This window comes from Saccopteryx bilineata, chromosome 2 (genome assembly GCF_036850765.1).
Source record: "Saccopteryx bilineata isolate mSacBil1 chromosome 2, mSacBil1_pri_phased_curated, whole genome shotgun sequence".
NCBI classification, from domain to species: Eukaryota; Metazoa; Chordata; class Mammalia; order Chiroptera; family Emballonuridae; genus Saccopteryx; species Saccopteryx bilineata.
In genome coordinates, this window is record NC_089491.1 from 40462961 (window position 1) to 40480946 (window position 17986).

Consider the following 17986-nt stretch of genomic DNA (forward strand, 5'->3'; position numbering starts at 1 on the left):
CTGGAATTTTCTAGGTATATTTAAGCAGTTATTTTTTATTTCTAATCTAACCTAATTGTAGTACTAATTGCATTTCTCTTACTATGAATGAGAGAATATCTTTTTTTTTTCTTTAGTGAGAGGAGGGGAGGCAGAAACAGACTCCCGCATGCACCCCGACTGGGATTGACCCAGCAAGCCCACTAGGGGGTGATGCTCTATCCATCTGGGGCCCTTGCTCTGTTGCAACTGGAGCCATTTTTTTAGTGCCTGAAGTGGAAGCATCTTCAGCAACTGGGCCACCTTGCTCCAGTTGAGCCATGACTGCAAGAGGGGACGAGAAGAGAAGGGGGGGAGAAGCAGATGAGTGCTTCACCTATGTGCCCTGACTGGGAATTGAACCTGGGACATCCACATGCTGGGTTGATGCTCTACCACTGAGCAAACCAGCCAGGGCTGAGAGAATATCTTTTTATATGTGAAAAGCCACCAATATTTCCTATTCTGTGAAGTCTGTTTATATCCTTTGCCCGTTTTTCTTTTGGATTGTATCTTATTGATTTGTTGGAGCTCTTTACAGTTTGAAGAAATCAACTTTTATGATACATATCACAAATATTTTTTAATTTTAACTTTTGTCTTTTGATTTTGCTTATGGTTTTGCTTTATAAACCTATTTTTTATTTTATTATATATATCCATCTCTTCTACATTTTCTTCTAGTCTTTTTATGTCTCATTTTATGTTCAATTTTTGATCCATCTGTAATTTGTTTAGGGAGATAAAGTTGGTGTAGATTGAACTTAATCTTTTTCCCAAATAGCTATTTATTGGCTATCCACTGATTTAAATTGTAATTGCCATCATAGAGTACTAAATTCTACTTGGTAGTGAATTTATGAGTGATTTTCACTTTCTACTTTGTATTTTTTTAGTTTGTCTCTTTTTTAAAACCATGAAGCAGTGTCAGTTTTAATTAGCAAAAAATAGACCTACTTCTATTTGAACAATAATGTATGATAAAGTAAGCATAAAAAATAAATAGATTAGTCAGTACATGGGGTGAGGAAAAATAGCTGATGATTTGGAAAAAAAACATTAGTTTCTACATCATACTCCTAAGATAAGTAAATTCAGATTTAGAGATACATAGTGTAAAACTGTAAGGAAATTTTGCTTAGAAAAGATTAGTAATCAAAAGATGTAGGCCATTATGTTGGCATTTTTTACAATATTAGTTCAAATTATGCAAAATTATTTATTCCCAACATTATCAGTTCTCACTTGTTCATTAGGAACATGTGTGCATGCCACTACTATTTGCTTTGGAGATTTAGAGTAGGAACAAGCTATTATCCTGCTTTCAGTGAGTTTGTAGAGATCTGGGGTAACTGGGTTTTGTTATTTTGATAAGTGCTTATCATTGTTTCCTTTAGGATCTTAAGTACCAGGCCCAGGATAACTTTATGATGATGGATGATGCTGTCCTCTGCATGTGTTTCAGCAGAGACACAGAAATGTTAGCAACTGGGGCCCAAGATGGAAAAATCAAGGTATGAATTAGTGAGCATCACAAACACTTGTATGTAGACATTTTGAAAGTTCTAAAGCTTAGTTTATTTATTTATTTATTCATTTTAGAGAGGAGAGGGAGAGACAGAGAGAGAGAGGAGAGACAGAGAGAAGGGGGGAGGAGCTGGAAGCATCAACTCCCATATGTGCCTTGACCAGGCAAGCCCAGGGTTTCAAACCGGCAACCTCAGCATTTCTAGATCGACGCTTTATCCACTTCGCCACCACAGGTCAGGCCATCACATTTTGAAAGTTCTATAGTGAAGTAGTGTCCTACATATGATATGCAGCTTAATAACAGCTACTGTTTATTGAGCATCTACTTTGTGCTAGTCACTTTTCTTTTTTCTGTTTAATCTTAATACGTAACTGCTGAGAGAGGTCCAATAATATGTTTGAGGTCACACATTTAGTAATTGATAGACCTGGATTTTAGTGTAGATCTACTCATGCCCTTAGTGATGTACCACCTTGCTCACTTTGTATGTGTTGTACTTTTTTTTGTTTTTGTTTTTTATGGAATGGGATGGTATATAGCTCATTAGCTGTGGCTTGTATTTAATTGCTTGTAAAATGCTCTGGGCTAGGTAAAATACAGAATTGGTCTCTGCTAAGTGAACTTAGAGTCTAAATTTTTGTTTTAATAATTTACAAGGAAAGCTATTTAACTTTCAAAAGATTCAGTTATCATTATACTGTGTGAACCAGATATATCATATTCAGCTATAAGCATGCATTTTTAATGCTGTTTTGGTACATTAGTGAGCATTGCTACTTGCTTGATTCTGGGCTAGAGTGGGACACTCTATTTACAAGTTTTTACTATTTTTTTTAAGGTGTGGAAAATTCAGAGTGGACAGTGTTTAAGGAGATTTGAAAGGGCGCACAGTAAAGGTGTCACGTGTCTGAGCTTTTCTAAGGATAGCAGTCAGATCCTTAGTGCCTCTTTTGACCAGACAATTAGGTAAGTAAGAATCCCCAAGCTGCCCTCACTTGGGTTTGATATGACGAAGCTCTGAAGGGTGGTACTAGTGATTCCTTATGCTTTCACCAGGACAGTATTGGATGGAGAGTGAGTGGATGTGAGATCTCATGTCCCCAGTCAGAGTACAGCTGACACAGTGCTATTATTTTGTCCATTTGAGTTTTTGCCCACCTGTATCAGAATTAAGTTAGAGGGCATATTACAAATACATATTCCTGGGTCCTAGCCAAAGCCTAAAAGTCTGTCTCTGAACAGAAGCCTGTGGTATTATTGGCATATTTTCTTCCAGTCTGTGCCAACCTTTTGCTTTGGATTTTGACATAATGAAAATTATACTGCATACATAAATGCATGGCCCTGTTTCTTCACTTAATATTATAACAAGACTTTTTGTAATTCACCTAAAATGAATTAAAAACTTGTCCTCAAATGTAGTATATAGAACATTAATTGTTCTTTTCATTTCCTAATGTATGTGATAGAATTCATGGTTTAAAATCTGGGAAAACCCTGAAGGAATTTCGTGGCCATTCTTCCTTTGTCAACGAAGCGACATTTACACAGGACGGACATTATATTATCAGTGCCTCCTCTGACGGCACTGTGAAGGTGAAGTATTTGTTACTGGTTTACTCTGGGGTATCTGTCCCATTTTTGCCCTTTGAGGAATTTTCAGTGATGGTAATGGTTATAATTGTGTTGGAGCAGACCTCTTTATTAATTATTTTAGCTATAATTGAGTTTAGTCTGAGACAACAGTAATATTTTGTGGGTAATTCCTGTTGGCCTAGACCTCAAATCTCAAACTTACAAAATGAAAAACAGACTTTAGCATGTGTAGGAAAAGAAGAAAGGTGTGGAGTCCTAAATTTAAGTCATACCCCATTTACATTGGTTAAATTTGAAATTGCCATATATGTATGGTCCACCTGCAACAAATTTACAAGGAGCTCAGTGGCTAAATAAATAGATTTTTTTGTTGTTGCACAGCCTTTCTAATTTAGGGCTTTCTTTTTTTTTGTATTTTTCTGAAGCTGGAAACGAGGAGAGACAGTCAGACAGACTCCCGCATGCGCCCGACCGGGACCCACCCGGCATGCCCACCAGGGGCGACACTCTGCCCACCAGGGGGCGATGCTCTGCCCCTCCGGGGCGTCGCTCTGCCGAGACTAGAGCCACTCTAGCGCCTGGGGCAGAGGCCAAGGAGCCATGCCCAGCGCCCGGGCCATCTTTGCTCCAATGGAGCCTTGGCTGCGGGAGGGGAAGAGAGAGACAGAGAGGAAGGGGGGGGTGGAGAAGCAAATGGGCGCTTCTCCTATGTGCCCTGGCCAGGAATCGAACCCGGATCCCCCGCACGCCAGGCCGACGCTCTACCGCTGAGCCAACGGGCCAGGGCCTAATTTAGGGCTTTTTTAATGGCATTTATAGAGGAACAGAGGAGGTGCAGGGTAGAACAAAGCCCTCTCTCAGCTGAAAGGAATGGATCTTCATTGCCTAGAGAGATTTATTTTAAGAGAGGTCCTCATTTCCTAGAAAAGATGATAAATCCAAATAATAAGTTGCTGAAAATCTTTGAGACACTCCATTTACATTCTGGACCTGCTTTTTAATTGCCTTATGTGAGTGCTTTGTAGCAGAAGTCCTCAACATTTTAACACAAACACCTGAAAGTCAGACCATGTCCTGATGTTTGTTCTGGTTTGGGAATCAAACCAGAAATCTGAGAGTAGGAGATATACTCTTCCTCAGGAGGAATGGGGAAATACACAGAGCTCTCACTACTTTAGTCATGGGATTTATCCTCTTTGTGCTAGGTGTAAGGCCTCACAACATGTAAAATGCCATGGGGGGCTGGTTTATCTAGGTCTCTGTTTTGATGTCTTTTCTTTTAGTTCTGTAGTGTGTGGGATAAAGCATTGCACTGGCTTTTGGACAGAAACACTAAAAAAGCCTTAAAACTCTTGATGTCTAAAATGTTCATTTGTCTTCTAGGCAGTTGGGCTTTAGAGAGTAGACTGGGACAGATGATTATAATATTTATTAGGAAAACAAACACTAGGACAACTATTTCCTCCTGTTTATTGGTATTCAGTATCTGTTGTGTGCTAAGCTTTGTTGAGAGCACAGAGAAAACACAGTCCACGCCTTTGAGGCTTTTATGCCTCATTAAGTGAGTGGTGTCCAGATGAGGCCATACAATCAATATTTGTCTTTCTTTTTTATTTAAAAGATAAAACAATAGACAGTAGCAATATTCTTTACATCTGTGCTTCAGGCTCTATCCATTAGCACAAATTCCTTTTACATTTTAGAGATATTGAGGATTAAATAAGAAAGTATGTGAAGCGCAGCAACCAGGGCATAGAACCATCCAAAATATAATAGCTGGTGTATTTATTTCTTTGTGCAATATAGATTTTCTTATGCACCAGGAAAATAAAATTGTTTTAATATATCCCTCTTCTAAACCTATAATCCTGACTGCAAATGAGTTACTAACTACAGGTGAGTTGATCAAGGTGCTATCAGACCTTACCATCACCATTTACCCCCAATAGGTATCTCTCTGGTTAGCTCTTCTTGGGTCCTGCTGTTCTGGCCCTTTTCTCACAAGTACAGTTGAAACCAAGAGGATTTCAGGAAAGTAAAGAAACATTGTGAACCAGGCAGCCCTAAAGATCAAGTAATGCCCTGATGGGGTTTTGTGACCCTCAGTCTGAATACTGGATGTATAATCTAGTCACCCATTGCCATTCATCTTTTAAACAACTTTATTAAAGATATTTATAGAGCAACATCCAGACTTCAGATCCAGCTGCCAAGTACACCCTGTTATGTTGTGGTTACTGGCTGGGGCATGGCAGATGGCTCTGGCTTTCCATCCTTCTGTTTTGAGGTGGTGGGCAGCATCTCATTGTTGGGTTCCACAATGCTCATGTGGTCAGGCAAGGGCTTCTTAGGGCCTGTCTTACCACTTGAGTCCCAAGGAAGCACGATCTTCACTTTGATGCCCAGCACACCCTGCTTGAGCAGCACATGGTGCACGGCAGTGTCAATGTAGTTGTTAACAGGGTCACCACTGTGGATCGTCAGCTCACTGACAAAAACTTCATTAATTTAGCCCTCTGTCCTTGGAGTTTCCCAGACACCACGACCTCACAGCCTTTGGCCCTGCTCATCTCCATGAAGAACCACAGCATGCCATAGCTGGCCCTCTATACCAAGAGGCCTCTTAGGAGTTTGTAACGTACACTCTGTCTGGGCAATGGCACACAGAACTCTCTGGCTACCATTTCCGCATAAAGCCCTACACTGCCCTCAGGGAAGCCAGACTTCTTCTGAACCACAGTAGTCAATTCCCTTGTCCATCAGCTTTTCTCACCAAGAACATTCTCTGTCCTGGTGGCCAAGATAATGATTTTTGTCCTGATTGCTATAACTCTGACCTCAATTCTGGAGTAGCCATTTTCACCCAGCTCCCAAATGAGAAACTTGTTCCGTTCAGCTTTGAAGATGCCATCAACAACAAACTTCCACTTCTTGGAAATTTGCACTGCCATCTTTCCCTGCAATCTATATTTGTTCCATCCCTTCTTTAAGCAAACCTCAGATGTCAGTAACTACTATGATGTCTTATTTAACCCTTCAGTTCATAATAGCCCAGAGGTTAGGTGAAAGCATTAGGTTAGAGAGCTAATACTAGAAGAGATGTTGGATGGGGAGTAGTGGTACAGGTGGCCATGAGTGGTTTCCTCTTCATGGATCCTCATGTGTGTGTGTTAACATTGTGACTTGTTTAGTGCTTCAAAATGTACATTAGAATTATTTTTGGAGCTTTATAAAAATGTACACGCCACCTGACCACTGGTGGCACAGTGGATAAAGCATTGACCTGGAGTGCTGAGGTCACTAGTTTGAAGTCCCAGGCTTTGCCTGGTCACGGCACATACCAGAAGCAACTACTACAAGTTGATGCTTTCTGCCCCCACCCTTCTCTCTTCTCTCTATATAATAAATATAAAAAATATAAAAAAAAATAATAAATATAAAAAAATGCACATGCCTGTGCCCCATCCAAGACCCACCAAGCTAGAATCTCCAGATAAGGGCCTGAGCATGTAACTAAACAGCCTCCATTTGATTTTTTTTTTTTTTTCTGTATTTTTCTGAAGCTGGAAACGGGAAGAGACAGACTCCCGCATGCGCCTGACCGGGATCCACCCGGCACGCCCACCAGGGGGCGATGCTTTGCCCATCCGGGGCATCGCTCTGTTGCGACCAGAGCCACTCTAGCACCTGGGGCAGAGGCCGAGGAGCCATCCCCAGCGCCCAGGCCATCTTTGCTCCAGTGGAGCCTCAGCTGCGGGAGGGGAAGAGAGAGATAGAGAGGAAAGAGAGGGGGAGGGGTGGAGAAGCAGATGGGCGCCTCTTCTGTGTGCCCTGGCCGGGAATCGAACCCGGGATTTCTGCACGCCAGGCCGACGCTCTACCACTGAGCCAACCGGCCAGGGCCCTCCATTTGATTTTGATGTCCAGATAAGGGCAGCTTTGTGGTTGTTTATGACCTTAGCAGTATTGACACATAGCTAATTTTATTGTATTTTATTTTTACTTTTATTTTTTAAGTGAGAGAGAGAGAAAGAGACAGGAACATCCAGCTGTTCCCATATGTGCCCTGACCGGGGATCGAACTAACAACCTCTAAGCTTTGAGACTATGCTGTCGGCCAGGGTGACACATAGCTAATTTTAAAGATGGGTAGCTCATTAGGAAAATTTTGTAAGAAAAGACCATGATTTGTAAAGATTTTTATTATTTAGCTTTGTGATTGTTTATACTAATTAGCAAATAGATGGTAAGTGCTTACTATGCATATGGCAATGCTAATTATTTGATTAGACTAAAAATCAAGTAAGAAGCTTTTTTCCTGAGTCAGTTTTATTTTTTCGTAATGTAATTTTGTTTTAAGCCACACAAATTGTATAAATTCTTATGCTTTAAATTTTTTGTCATAGATCTGGAATATGAAGACTACAGAATGTTCAAATACCTTTAAATCCCTGGGCAGCACTGCAGGGACAGACATCACTGTCAACAGTGTGATTCTGCTTCCTAAAAACCCAGAGCACTTTGTAGTATGCAACAGATCAAACACAGTGGTCATCATGAACATGCAGGGGCAGGTGAGTGCTCAGAAAGTGCCTTTACACAGATCCTATGGACCATTCCCAAATCAGCATGTCTTGGTCCTGGCCCTTCCAGTAACTAAATATGGATTCACCATTCCAAAAACCATATGCAGGCAGACTCCAGATTATGAATGAGATAAGTTCTGTAGGTTTGTTCTTAAGTTGAATTTGTATGTAAGTTGGAACAGGTCCATTTATCTATGAAATGCAACTTAGATGTTTTAACATCGTATTTATTTTGACTTTTCTGTGCTTATAAGTACTTAAACATTTTCAAACCTACAGAACAGTCTTGTTTGTAACCCGGGACTGCCTGTACACTGTATTTGTTATTGAAATGCTTAAACTACACTCTTTGGCTTTTTAAAAGTTATCTTTTTCTCAGAGTTTTGTATGGTATGCTCTTTCCTTTGTGTCCTTTGGATAAATGAGGCTCTCTCTTTAAGCCTCTGCAGAATCTCATTGAAGCTTTTAAGATAACATTTCCTAAATATGGGAGGTAGTGTGTGTCAGTTACCAGTCTGGGATATCTAGTTACCACATGATCTAAGGCAGAACTCTTAATAGGAGAAGAGCAACAGTGTCTTCATGATGTATATTTGTAATCAGCACATTTGCATGGTCCCCAGGGAACCTTGCTTTTGTAGCACCAGGGACATTAGAAGCTTTAAGGTTGAGGTCTGGAGCCCTGGGAATGTGTTCTGGTGCTGTTGAAATGTTGGCCTGGGCATCTGGGGCTGGTGTATAGAACTATCTCTATTCCTTTAGTCCCTATAACTGATACAGATTAGTAGTGGTTGAGATGGCTGGTCTGTAGTACCTTCTGGGCCCCTGCATAGTAGCCAGAGCTGCCCACTTCCTAGTTTTTTTGACTTTTAAAAGAGTTATTGAAAAGAGATTTTTTTTTAAGATTTAGAAAGAAGTTGCAAAAACAGAGTATTCTTGTGTACCTTTTCCCCAAAGATAACATTATATAACCATGGCATAATTATCAAAATTTGGAAATTAACATTACTACAATTCTGTTAACTCAAATATAACCTTATTTGGATTTCATCAGTTTTTACATTCATTTTGAGACAGGAAGTTAACAGTTCTATAAAATTTCACCACATATGTAGATTCATGTAACCACCATCACAATTAGGATACAGGGATGTTTCATCACCCCCAAAGAAAATCCCTCGTACTACACATTTATAATCAAACCCTTCCCATCAACCACTGGTCTATTTTCCATTATTATAATTTTGTCATTTTGAGAATGGTAGATAAATGGAATTGTATTGTGCCCTGGTTGGCAAACTGCGGCTCGCGGGCCACATGTGGTTCTTTGGCCCCTAGAGTGTGGCTCTCCCCCAAAATACCATGTGCGGGCACTACCTCGATAAGGAATGTACCTACCTGTCTACTCGATAAGGAATGTACCTATCTGTCTAGTTTAGGTTTAAAAATTTGTCTCTCAAGAGAAATTTCAACTGTTGTACTATTGATGTTTGGCTGTTAACTAATGAATTTGCCGACCACTGGTATAGTGTGCAACTTTTTATAACCTTTGCCATTTGTTTCTCAACTTGATTTGTGATGATTTTAAATGGTATATAAAATAGAGCAAGCAAAATCTTGGAGACAGAGTTCCAGCCTGCATGGGTACAACACCTTTTTTTTAGAAAGTGGAAACTGGGGAGCATGAGTCCACAGAGTATTGAGAACTAGTAGTGTATTGACTTAGAAATTATGTGTGTGGTAATGAATTTGCTTCAGGGTAAAATGACTCAGTAGACTAAAGAGCAGGATTGGTGACTGGGGATATAGAAAGTTGAAATTTCTGACTGCCACTGACTTCAGGTAGCCTATCTGTTGACTATTTCTCAGGCAAGGGGATTTAGCATATGATGAAGGGAATTGGTGATCTATAATAATTATAAATGTCAGCAAACCAAAGTGCAAAATAACAATGTAAAGATATCCATTTAAAATGCTGCTAATCCACGTTTTGTGTTTTGCTTTGGGCTGTGATATGATGTAGATTGTCAGAAGCTTCAGCTCTGGTAAGAGAGAAGGTGGTGACTTTGTTTGCTGTGCCCTCTCTCCCCGTGGTGAATGGATCTACTGTGTGGGGGAGGACTTTGTGCTCTACTGCTTTAGCACAGTCACCGGCAAACTGGAGAGAACTTTGACAGTGAGTATTACTGACTTGAGGCCATCTAAAGAAATTACATTAATGCTTGTGTCTTTCTGAAGTCTGAAGTGAATCTTTTCCAGACTGCTATCAGTATGAGCCTTGGTATAAAAAATATGAAAATTTTATCACTAAATAAAACAAAGAGCCCATAAGTAATTGTATAGAATTACTTTCTCTCTCAAGAAAAGTCATCCTTGCCTGACCTGCGGTGGTGCAGTGGGTAAAGCACCACCTGGAACACTGAGGTCGCCGGTTCGAAGCCCCGGGCTTCCCTGGTCAAGGCACATATGGGAGTTGATGCTTTCTGTCTCTTGCTGTCTCTCTCTCTCTCTCTGTCCCCTCTCTCTAAAATGAATAAATAAAATCTAAAATAAATAAATTTAAAAAAAAAAGTTATCCTTCATTGAGCCCTCGGCTTCAAATAGATAGGGTGGGTGTATGTAAAGCAGAGAAGAAAGGGAATATGCCTGTCTAGCCAGCTAGATGATCCATATCTTCCTCAGGGTATTGGAGAGTGACAGATATAGCTAGTTCTGTCCATGTCCTTTTTTTTTTTTAAGATTTTATTTATTCATTTTTATAGAGAGATCAGAGAGAGAGAGAGAGAGAGAGAGAGAGAGAGAGAGAGAAGGGAGGGGAGGAGCAGGAAGTATCAACTCCCATATGTGCCTTGACCAGGCAAGCCCGGGGTTTTGAACTAGTGACTTCAGCCTTCCTGGTTGACACTTTATCCACTGCACCATCACAGGTCAGGCTGTTCATGTCCTTTCAAAGGCAAATTACTTTTACATTATCCTATCGAATTGATTTGGTTATGTTTTTAAGCAGCTCTATGTTGTAAAATTTGGTATAAAAATTAATGCCAACTATTGTAATAACTCCCCATATTTCAGTGGCTTAACATAAAGTTTCTTATCATGTGGTATGAGTTGGATAGCCATCTTCCATCTTTTAGCTGTGTCATTTAGAATATATAGTCTCCAGCGTCTCAGGAGAAAAAAGATAGCTAGAGGGCTATGTTGGATGATTTTAAGACTCACATCTGGAAGTGGCTTATATTACTTTGTTCTGTATTCATTTTTTGTTATACCCAAATGCCAGTGGAACATGAAGATGTAATCTCTTCGGTTCAGGAAGAAATGGTATGGTAAACATAAAATAATTTTAAGGATACCTGTGTTAGAGAATAATCTTTTCTCGTGATTCACGAGTGAACTTTTGGTGCACCTGCCCTGGGAAGCCTCCAGTACTGATCTAAGATGTGAGAAAAAAACAAGCAAAAGAAACAAGTTGGGAGGTGTCCTCTAGCTGAGGTGCCTGGACAGTCCCATTTCACTGAGTTGAAGGAATCATTTGGTCTCAGCCACTGTCTTGGGACAAAGTATTATTCACACATTATGAAAAACAGTACAAAAAATACGAACAGCATGTAATCACCTCGTCTGAGTGTTTGCAGTTTGTATTTGTTTAGCTCTCTTTGAGGCTGCCTTAGGCTTGATTCCTGTGGTAGAAAGTGGAAGCTTCACTCTTATTCTTACCTACTCAATTCTGGAAGCCGCTTCAGAGTGACTTTTTAGTGGACCTATATGCCCTAACCCTGTGCTTTCCTTTTTCCAGGTTCATGAGAAGGATGTGATTGGTATTGCACATCACCCTCATCAGAACCTGATTGCTACCTACAGTGAGGATGGACTCCTAAAACTCTGGAAACCCTAATTTGACATTTTTCTTTAAAGTAGCTTGAGAACATGTACTTAAATGATGACATGTTCATGTGTTTTTTTTTGACCAGCTTTTAAGTGAGTTGTCTGAATTGGGCACAAGAATAATTTTGTGAAAATTCATGTTTAAGTAGCAGTTACCCTTTTTTATATATATATATATTTTAAGGTATTCATTTGTTTCTAATTGGGGCAGTCACTTTAAGTTTTCAATAATATTTTACCTGGAGAGTGAATAACTGATAGTTCTAGAAAAAATTGTAATCCTTTGATTATTGAGTTGCTGATTAAATGTGCCTCCTTGCAGTAAATTTGTAAATAAGGAACTATCCATATTCAGTAGCTGTTTTCATTTTTTTTTAGATGGTAATAAACTTTACACCTTTTTGGAGGCTTTGTTTTTAAATGTAAATAAGTGCTCATCTAGTTAACATACTTAACTTAGAATTTAGTGAATTGGGTAGGACACGGACATTAATTATGCCTGAATCTTAAATATAGTAGGAAGTCAATTCTTGGGTAGAAGAGACTGAATGTGAAAAGGTTGGATGTTGCAAAAGATCTCATTTCACTGTACTGACCCTTCCACTCATTCATAAAGATGTGCCTTCTCACATGTTCTGGGCAACTCCAAGGAAAATCGTCTTGAGCTCCTCATGTATAGAACTAGTTGCAGGATACATTGAAGAATTGTTTTGGCACCTCCCCTTTGTTGAAGGAGGATTTGGCACTGCAAATGTGCTATTGTTCTGAAGAAAAATTAGAAAAGGATTGAGATTTAGAAGTCTTTTTTGCCATGTGCATCATTACTAGTTATTTAGCTAAAAAAAAAAAAAAGATGTTAAAAGCCAACAATACCCTTGGAATATTTTGCATGTAGGTGTTTCTTTTATGTTTCAGCCAAAGATGTTAGAAGAGGGAGCATCTGTGTTGGTGTATTAAGATAATGTGCTAGGTACCATTTCAAGAAAGTAAGACCATATTAGTTTGTGTAGTTCTTTTATGCCCCTTTGTAATTTTAGCATTTATTAGATATAAACTAGTGGGTATAATTTTTTCAAAGTTTTGGAGTCTTATAATTTATCTTTGATTGTAATTTGAAATACAGCCTGATCCTGTGCCTAATAGTAAAGCTCCATATTGGCTGAATTAATTCTTAACAGCACTAAGAAATCCTTCTTTTCCAGTCATATTCCCCAAACTAAAATTTTTTCCTGTAACCACAAAACCTGTAGTTTTTTGACAGAATGTCTGTTGTATTGCTATTTTGATATTTGAACACAGCCATACGCCTATGAATTCATGTGAATGTAGCCTGCCATCCCAGTGAAAAGAAGCCTTTGCTTAAGTAAAAGAAGTTCAGGTGGGAAAGGGACAGCTTATGCTCTAATTCCTTAGAAGAACTTTCAAGAAATTGGATTTTTTGTTTAGCCCATGACTTCATGAACTGGCAGTTATGAGATGTATGTTTTGTGCTGGACTCAGGAAAGGCAAGAATCCAGTTAGCACAGGTTGCTTTTTTCCTTCTAGGATTTTTTTTATTATCAGACACCTCTTCTGTTCTTGCATCTAGTGCCGAGGATGGTTAAAAAAGACTAGTTTTTATCATAGGCTAGGAAAGAAAAGCAAGTTAAAAGGAGTAATTAAAATAGTGGAATAGAGAAAATCTTTTTGTTTTTCAATAAAGGGAGAAAGAGCACCTAATCCAGTCCTACTGAGTTGGGAAAGGCTTCCTGGTGTCCAGCATAAAAGCACCATCAGGAGCTGGAGGTAAAGGGGTTTGGCAATCTAAGCGCAAGGAGTCTTTCTAGGCACTGCAGTGTGGCACAGGCCTAGTGCAAGGCATGTGCTGGACAAATGGTAGTGTCTGGGGAGACCATGCAGAGAGGCCTGGATTGGGAGCCATTGAGTATGTATTTTTTTCTTTAAAAAAAAAAAAAATGCTTTTCCTAGGTAACCCTTAGGCATCTGCCTACAACTTCATTTCATCCAAACCGAAAAACATGGTGTTTTATTTATAAGTGGAAACGCCTTTCCTCTGTGCTTAGCTTTTTGTCTTAAGGCCCATGTGACTCTCTCCAGAAGGCAGGGGGAGCCCTGGGGCCAGAGGCTTAGGTGGTAGAAGAGTAGTTGTGTGGACCTAGCTCGCTGGGGGGGGCAGAGGAGGCGAGATGGCTAAGGAGGGCAGGTTGCACATGCGCAATTAGCCTCAGTGTGCCCCTGCAGTAGTCCTTTGTCTAGGCCAGGCTGAGTAGCTCCATTGGAGGCCCTTACCAGATTTCAGTGGCTGGAGGTCTGACTGCACTAATGGGCTACTTTCATATTACATATTGTTGGGCTTCTGCCAGTTGCAGAGGTTAAACGAATGGAAGCTGGATGCCCATGCCTGTCATGTCAGGTTCCTAGGGAGGCTCTAGGCTGCAACCAATTTAGATGATATTCCTCTAGATTTAATTCCATGAGAGAAAGAACATTTGTCCTATCAGTTGTTGAATTAATGACTCTGGAAAAGTTTTTTCCCAATAGAGTCTCAGGTACAATTCTCTATCTTCAGCCAGCCAGTTTTTTTTCCCCAGCTTGTATTACCACCACTAATAAACTATTTATTGAGCCCTTCCTATGTAAGCAGCCTTATTTCTCAGAACCATTTATGAAGTACAGCCTATTCCCATAATGCACATGAAGAAACAAGTTCCACACCTTACTCATGGAGCCCACAATAAAAAACAGGTGTGATTCCAAAGCTCAATTTCTTTACTCTCTTTGAATCAAACTGTTGTTTCTTCTCTACCTTTTTAAGTTTGGGCAGAGATGAAGACTCCATGGATTGTTTCTCCACCTTCTGTTAAAACCTATCTAAATTGGCCCCAGGCAGTGAGATGAGTAGAACTAAATTACAAGAATCTGGATTTCAGTCTTTGCTGTCATTTGATTTCTTTTTACTGGGGCCAGAACAATAGCTATTACCTGTTAACTTGTTGAAAAAGCAAAATCTCAGGCCATACAGTAGACCTGCACTATCAGAAACTGGCAGTGGCACTCAGCACACACAAATTTGAGAACCCATAGTCTAGAGGGCCGTTTCCTCACCTATACTGTACATCTGTCGCTCAGTATCTGCAGGGGATTGGTTCCCAAACCCATAGCAAGATACCAAAATCCAGAAGATGCTCAACACCATTATGTAAAATGACATTTGTGTATAGGCCACAATAGGGTCTCTACCTACACATCACTTCACTCACTCTTGTGGCAAATTCAAGTTTTGCTTTTTGGAACTTTTTCCCCTGAATATTTTCAGTTCAGTTTGTTGAATCCTTGGATGCAGAACCTGAGAACAGAGGGCTGACTATGTGTTTGATTTTTGTTCTGTCAGTTTCACAGGGTTGCTGAGATAACCAAATTAATAAAAGGTATAAGATTTCAGAGACCCTTTGGTGTATTTGTATTGCTGTAGTTTACTAGCATTTTAATCCCTGTGCTATTTAGATCCTATGATTCATTTCCTAGATCAGTGGTTCTCAACCTTTCTAATGCTGTGACCCCGCAATACAGTTCCTCATGTTGTGGTGACCCCAAACCAAAAAATAATTTTGGTGGCTACTTCATAACTGTAATTTTGATGCAGTTATGATTCGGAATGTAAATACCTGATATGCATTATGTCTTTTCCGATGGCTTTAGGCGACCCCGCTGGGGTTGCGACCCACAGGTTGAGAACCGGTCCTAGATTATTTCAAAAGAAAAATTGTGAAGTGTATGTCTTAAGCTAGGATGCTCCTTTGGTGTGACCCCATACACTTGCAAGGGCTACCATTACTTGAACTTACACATTAATTCTAAGTGGCATTTCTGTCCTAGGTAGTCAATACCCCATGTTGGTAGTGTTGAAGCTTGGCTGTACCTGACCATCCAGATGCTTAGGCTACACTCAGCTCAATTACACCAAAATCCCTGAAGGGTGGGACTCAAAATCAGTTTTAAAGTTTCCCAGGTAATTCTACTCATAGCCATGGTTGAAAACCAGTATATATGCAGAAGAGATCTGATACTAGACTGCTCTCAAAAATTAGGGGTACTTCAAAATAAATATGAAGTGATGAAATACTCCAATTTTTTCAGCATATTAATTTCACATACAGGAATTTTGGCCACCATGTTACACAGCACCCCCCTGGAACATAACTAGTCTACTCTTACTCCATAAAAGTGTAGAATGGGCCCTGGCCGGTTGGCTCAGCGGTAGAGCGTCGGCCTAGCGTGCGGAGGACCCGGGTTCGATTCCCGGCCAGGGCACACAGGAGAAGCGCCCATTTGCTTCTCCACCCCTCCGCCGTGCTTTCCTCTCTGTTTCTCTCTTCCCCTCCCGCAGCCAAGGCTCCATTGGAGCAAAGATGGCCCGGGCGCTGGGGATGGCTCTGTGGCCTCTGCCTCAGGCGCTAGAGTGGCTCTGGTCGCAACATGGCGACGCCCAGGATGGGCAGAGCATCGCGCCCTGGTGGGCGTGCCGGGTGGATCCCGGTCGGGCGCATGCGGGAGTCTGTCTGACTGTCTCTCCCCGTTTCCAGCTTCAGAAAAATGAAAAAAAAAAAAAAAGTGTAGAATGGGTGGAGGTAAGCACCAGAGAGAAAGCAATAGTGCACTTGTATTTCTGTAACCACCTTGGTCAGTGTTGACATTTTTTTTTTAAGTTACAAACGTGTCAGTTTCTGCCTCTCCAGGCTGTGTTCTGTTTTAGTGATTTCTCTTTTAAAGGGTTTTATTTTGTTAAGATGTAAAGTTTACTTTTAACCATTTTTAAGTGTATAATTCAGTAGCTTTATACAGCCATCACTGTTTCCAAAACTTTCATCACCCCAGATAGAAACAGTTAAGTACTCTCTCCTTTGCCCCCTTTCCCCCCAGCCCTTGGTAACCTCTGAATTTGCCTAGGTATATTTCATGTTCCTGGAAGCATACAGTGTATTATCTGTCCTTGTGTCTCATAGGGTGGGCCAAGGTAGATTACAAGAGTAAACTTCCGTATACTCAACTATAAATCTACTTTTGCCCACCCCTCTATAGGTATCACATTTTGTTTACCATCTGTGGGACTGGCGGTTGTTTTCCCCTTGGCTACTGTGAATACAGTAAACACTGGCATTCCCAAGTATCTGAAAGCATGTAATTACTGAGTCACATGACAATTCCATGTTAGGCTTTTTGAAGACCTGTCCAACTTTATCCTAGCAAATATGCATCATTGTACAAACCCACCAGCAATGTACAAGGTTCCAACTTCTGTGCTCTTCTCATTCTGAATTAGATTTTGGATTACTTGGTATGAAGTACACCTAGCTGCTACAGTGCTTTTGATTTGCATTTTCCTCAAGACATACCTTTTACTCTCAACCCACTTAAGAGAAAACATTAAGCTTTAGTTATTAGTACTTTTAACTAGTTAAGTGAAAAGTTACCTATCTTAATTAGTGAAAAACTAATGCTTTTTTTCTGGGGGGAAAAAAAAGCCTGTAGTGACACACTGGAAATGCTTTGTAATCAGTATATTAAGGAGACATTCATACATTTCAATAACTGCTTAAATTCTGATATCCAGATTTAAGCTTGTGAACATGACTTTTAAACATACAATTAAAACTATTCATAATTTTCTATACTACCAACATTAAATTACAGTTACTTTGGAGCATAACTTAAACGGTTTTAAAGTAAGCCTGTAACATACCTAAAAAATACCTTCCTATCTCACACATGCAAATTACTTCTCCATGTAAAGGTTTCATCACTCAACTTCTAAATTAGCCTGCTCCCCAAGTCACTACTCTAAGGCTTATGGTCCAAAAAGAAAGAAAAAAAACATAACTGAGGACTGATAATGTATTTTAAAGAAAGATGGCACCGCAGAAGTGGATGCAGTTCTACAAGTGCAAGCACTTAAGAAGCAGCTTACTATGATAAACACCTTCCTTTGAAAGGTATCATTTCTATCACTGATACAAGTTAAATTATATGGCATGCCATCTTCAAGTAACAGTTGAGTCAACAGAATAAATGCAGAGCCATCACAATGAATCCCACTTAATACAACTATAAAAACTAACACTTCTCTACAAATTAGGCTGTCTGACTGCCAGTTAAATACAGAATTTTAACTTCATGACTTAACAATTAAGGGTCATACACCAAAGTCAATACATATACCTGGCATTTCAGTCTAAGCTATTCCATGTACATAGATGAAATTAATCACAAAGTATGGCCTAACAAATGCTAGGGGAAAACTTTTTAAAGTAGTTTTTACAGGTTTTATACTTATCTTGCACACAAGTCATCATACATACAGGGCAAACTCAGA

At 39.9% G+C, this 17986-nt stretch overlaps 1 protein-coding gene and 1 pseudogene across 1 annotated transcript in view; one reads left to right on the top strand and one right to left on the bottom strand.

Annotated features, from left to right (window-relative positions):
- The window catches only part of SMU1 (SMU1 DNA replication regulator and spliceosomal factor), a 34612-nt gene extending 19551 nt beyond the window's left edge, over nt 1-15061 (top strand). Inside the window, exons 7-12 of the mRNA XM_066256928.1 lie at nt 1416-1532; nt 2388-2515; nt 3019-3145; nt 7552-7719; nt 9755-9907; nt 11528-15061. Of these exons, the coding sequence (XP_066113025.1) occupies nt 1416-1532; nt 2388-2515; nt 3019-3145; nt 7552-7719; nt 9755-9907; nt 11528-11626 (792 nt within the window). The 3' untranslated portion in view covers nt 11627-15061. The remainder of the gene's footprint in view (nt 1-1415; nt 1533-2387; nt 2516-3018; nt 3146-7551; nt 7720-9754; nt 9908-11527) is intronic.
- On the bottom strand, nt 5366-6096 carry LOC136322828 (small ribosomal subunit protein uS3-like; annotated as a pseudogene).
- Nucleotides 15062-17986: the final 2925 nt, after the last annotated feature.